Below are 3,248 nucleotides of genomic sequence, written 5' to 3' on the forward strand. Positions count from 1 at the left end.
TTGTTGTTTAAGTTGTTGTTGTTGTTGTTGTTGTTGTTGTTGCATGGGATCACTGCCCCAGCAGCGCAGGGTAAGAGCAAGCTTCCAAAAGAAGAAACTGCTCGCCACATTGCACCACCATCACTACCATCACCACCATCGTGTGTATGTCGCGCATGCAACTTAACGCCATTGACCACAAAACAACACCGCCCAAACAACAACGACGACAGGTGCAGCAGCGACAGCGACTACGGCGGTACAGTACCAGTGTGCATGAGGATGCCATTGCGGACGTTGGGGATGAGGAACTTGGCGTTGCCCTTGAGGCCCATGACAGCGCGGTTAACTGGGTAGGGCCCGTAGAGACGGGGCACGGGCTCCGGGCTGTTGAGATCAAACTCCATCAGGCCCGTCGGGGTGTTGCCGTCGGAAGCGAAGCTGGTCAGGCCGTCATCGGAGTTGTTGAAGTCCGGCCAGGGCTTCTCGCAGTCGCATGCGTCCCAGCCGTGCAGACGCGCGGGGAATGTGAACAAGAGCGTGCCGTTGCCGGCGTACAGCTTTCCAATTGACTCGATGCTGCGGTTGCGATGCACGTCAATGACCACCTTGTACTTGTACCCTTGCGACTCAGCCGTTTTGCCGTCATCCACATAGTGGTCGCGCGTGAGCTTGTTCATGACAAACTTGGCGGTCCCAAGGTTCATCTCGCCAGTCACTTCGAGCTTGTTGTTGCGCTGCAGTGTGCGCGTGGCATCGACGGTGGCCGTGTCAAACTTGTTGTTGATGGGGAAGGTCAGGTTCAGTGCACGGAACACCAGAAACTGGTAGATGCCCACGTCGTTGCCACTGTCGCCCTTCTTGAGGGAGCGAGAGAACGGCGGCGGGTAGTCTGATGCAGCCACATGCACGCCCTGTGCGTGGTGCAGCAGCGCAGCCGTGTTCACGCGTGCAGACACGGGCGCAGCAGCTGCACTGCTGCCACACGCCACCGCCACAACAACAGCAACAGCGACGGCTGCTGCCACGATCGCAGCAGAGAAGCCTGATGCTCGCATCGTCATCGTCGCTGTCGTGGGAACAATCCAAGTTCGGAGAAATGGCGAATGATTTCAACTACTTTTCGGCGCAACCATGGCTGAGAGGACAACAACAACAAGGAACGCCGGTGGTGGTGGTGGAGAGGAAGATGCGCTGGCATACCTGCAGCGGCATTGTGTGCAGGAACGGCTGTCTGCGGCGCTGTTGGCAGCTGCAAGTGAGACCATCTCGTTCGGAACGCCGCCCATGACTGCCGTTGCAAACGCCCTCAACAGCAGTGAGTGTATGAACCTTGTATATGTCTGTAGCTTTGTGTGTGTGTGTTGTGATAGTGTGCGAGGTTTGTGAGAGAGCTTTGTGTGTATCCGTGTGTGCGCGGTGTGTGAGAGAGCTTTGTGTGTGTGTGTGTGTGTGTGTGTGTGTGTGTGTGTGTGTGTGTGTGTGTGTGTGTATGTGCATTTATTTCTCTGTGGTGTGTGTGAATGTGCGTGCTCTCCTGATCCTCCTGTCTGCCTGTGTCTGTGCATGTACCTGCGTATGTATGCATGACGGTCATCGCACGCTTGGCATTAGGTTGCTTCGTCTCACCCTTGTGCTGACAGACAAACCACAGGATCTGTTCACGTACCGCACCCTGGCCACGAACGCAAAGAGCAGAGTGAGGTTCTTGCAGCTCTTCAATGCCATGTGCAGAGACTTGCATCCAACCAACCCTGCACTAACTGGCACGGAGTATCTTCAGCTCCTTCGCCTCATCTGCCCTGTAAGCTACAAATTTGTTCCGAATATCATTGCCCAATGAGGTGGTGAACTGCGTTGCTGAATGCTTCATTGCTTGGGCACCTGACATGCCCTCAACTGCTCGCGCTTTCTGCATCCCCAGGACTTTCCTTCCTCTGTCATCGAGGACGTCTTGAACATCCTCCTCGTCGAATGTACGTGTGTCTAGCCGGTATGAGTGTGAGAGTGAGCACGACAATGAATAAGCGTATGTGCGTGTGTGTGAATGTGCGTGTGTGTGAATGTGCGTGTGTGTATCTCTCTCCCACCTGCTCTTCTCCGCCTGGGTGTGCACTCAGCATCAGTTGCTCAATTCATGTGCCATCACTCCCTCGCCCTGCAATGCATGCTCCGCGTGCCCAGGCTCCTGGGAGTGTTTCCTAGATGCCAGCGACTTTCCAAACGTGTTCAAAGTGTGTTTGTCTGTGTTTGTCTGTCTGGCTGGCTGTTTGTCTGTTGTGTGCGTGTGTTACGTGTCCCTATCTGTCTGCCTGTGTGTGTGCGTTCCTTCAAGCTGTCTGTAACTTCGAGCTCATGCATCAGCTACCCACACGTGTGCACTGCACCCGTACCTGTCTTACGCTCCCCCTTCCGTCACACGTTAGCTGGTGTTCCATTATGACGAGTACACGTCATGGCTCCAAACGACAATGGAGGTCAGGCAAGCGGCGCAATCACACACGTGTCTGCTTCCGCACAGCGCCACCGTTTGCATGCATTTTCCACACCAGCTCACGTCGTTTATGTTTGCGGGTGTCAGGCGTGGCGCACGTTGCGTGACCACAGTGGCACCGACCTCTCATTCGTACGTGTACGAGATTGTTGTCACACATGTGGTTGGAAGGAGATGGAGCAAGACACAATGTGGAGTTGCAATGTGGGGTTGAGTTGATTGTGAAGAGAGGGGCCTGTATTCACGCGTGCATGTGGAGATCCAAGCTTGACTGTGCCTGCTGTGCAAAGAGCGTTCCGTTCACAGGTCGCGCATGTACACCTGTCTTGCACCACCCACCCACCCCCTCCCCCAACGCAGATGGCGTACGCACTGCTCCGCTACATGCCTGCAAGCACGTCAACCCCTGTTGTATCACGGTCCGCCTTTCGTCGTGCGCTGGAACAATCATCCGGTGATGTAGACTCTTTCTCCGACGCCGCGCTACTGATCTGCAGACACGGCAGCGTCTAAACCATGCCGTGGAGCGATAATGTGTTTCTGTGTGTGTGTGTGTGTGTGTGTGTGCGTTTCTGTGTGCGTTTCTGTGTGCGTTCTCTCTTTCTATCTGTGTGTGTGTGTGTGTGTATGTGTGTGTGTGTGTGTGTGTGTGTGTGTGTGTGTGTGTGTGTGTGTGTGTAACAATTTTTTTTTTTTTGCTATATGGTAGTAGACATAAAAAACAGCTCATCCATCTCCTAAGATTGTATATCGGGGATTACTTTTTTTTGGTTAT

General features: G+C 54.1%; 2 protein-coding genes across 2 annotated transcripts; one reads left to right on the plus strand and one right to left on the minus strand.

Annotated features, from left to right (window-relative positions):
- Nucleotides 1–230: 230 nt before the first annotated feature.
- Nucleotides 231–1,043, minus strand: PTSG_04764 (uncharacterized protein; the record flags this gene model as incomplete). The annotated part of the gene is made up of 1 exon (XM_004994025.1): nt 231–1,043. The coding sequence occupies one exon, from the start codon at nt 1,041–1,043 to the stop codon at nt 231–233; it is 813 nt and encodes a 270-aa protein (XP_004994082.1).
- A 70-nt stretch (nt 1,044–1,113) lies between these two features.
- Nucleotides 1,114–2,986, plus strand: PTSG_04765 (uncharacterized protein; the record flags this gene model as incomplete). Its single annotated transcript, XM_004994026.1, has 7 exons — nt 1,114–1,297; nt 1,623–1,783; nt 1,904–1,955; nt 2,164–2,213; nt 2,406–2,456; nt 2,561–2,605; nt 2,834–2,986. 7 exons carry the CDS (start codon nt 1,114–1,116, stop codon nt 2,984–2,986), a joined length of 696 nt encoding a protein of 231 aa, XP_004994083.1.
- Between the last annotated feature and the right edge of the window lie 262 nt (nt 2,987–3,248).

The sequence above is a fragment of the Salpingoeca rosetta genome, assembly GCF_000188695.1.
Source record: "Salpingoeca rosetta unplaced genomic scaffold supercont1.11, whole genome shotgun sequence".
NCBI lineage: Eukaryota > Choanoflagellata > Craspedida > Salpingoecidae > Salpingoeca > Salpingoeca rosetta.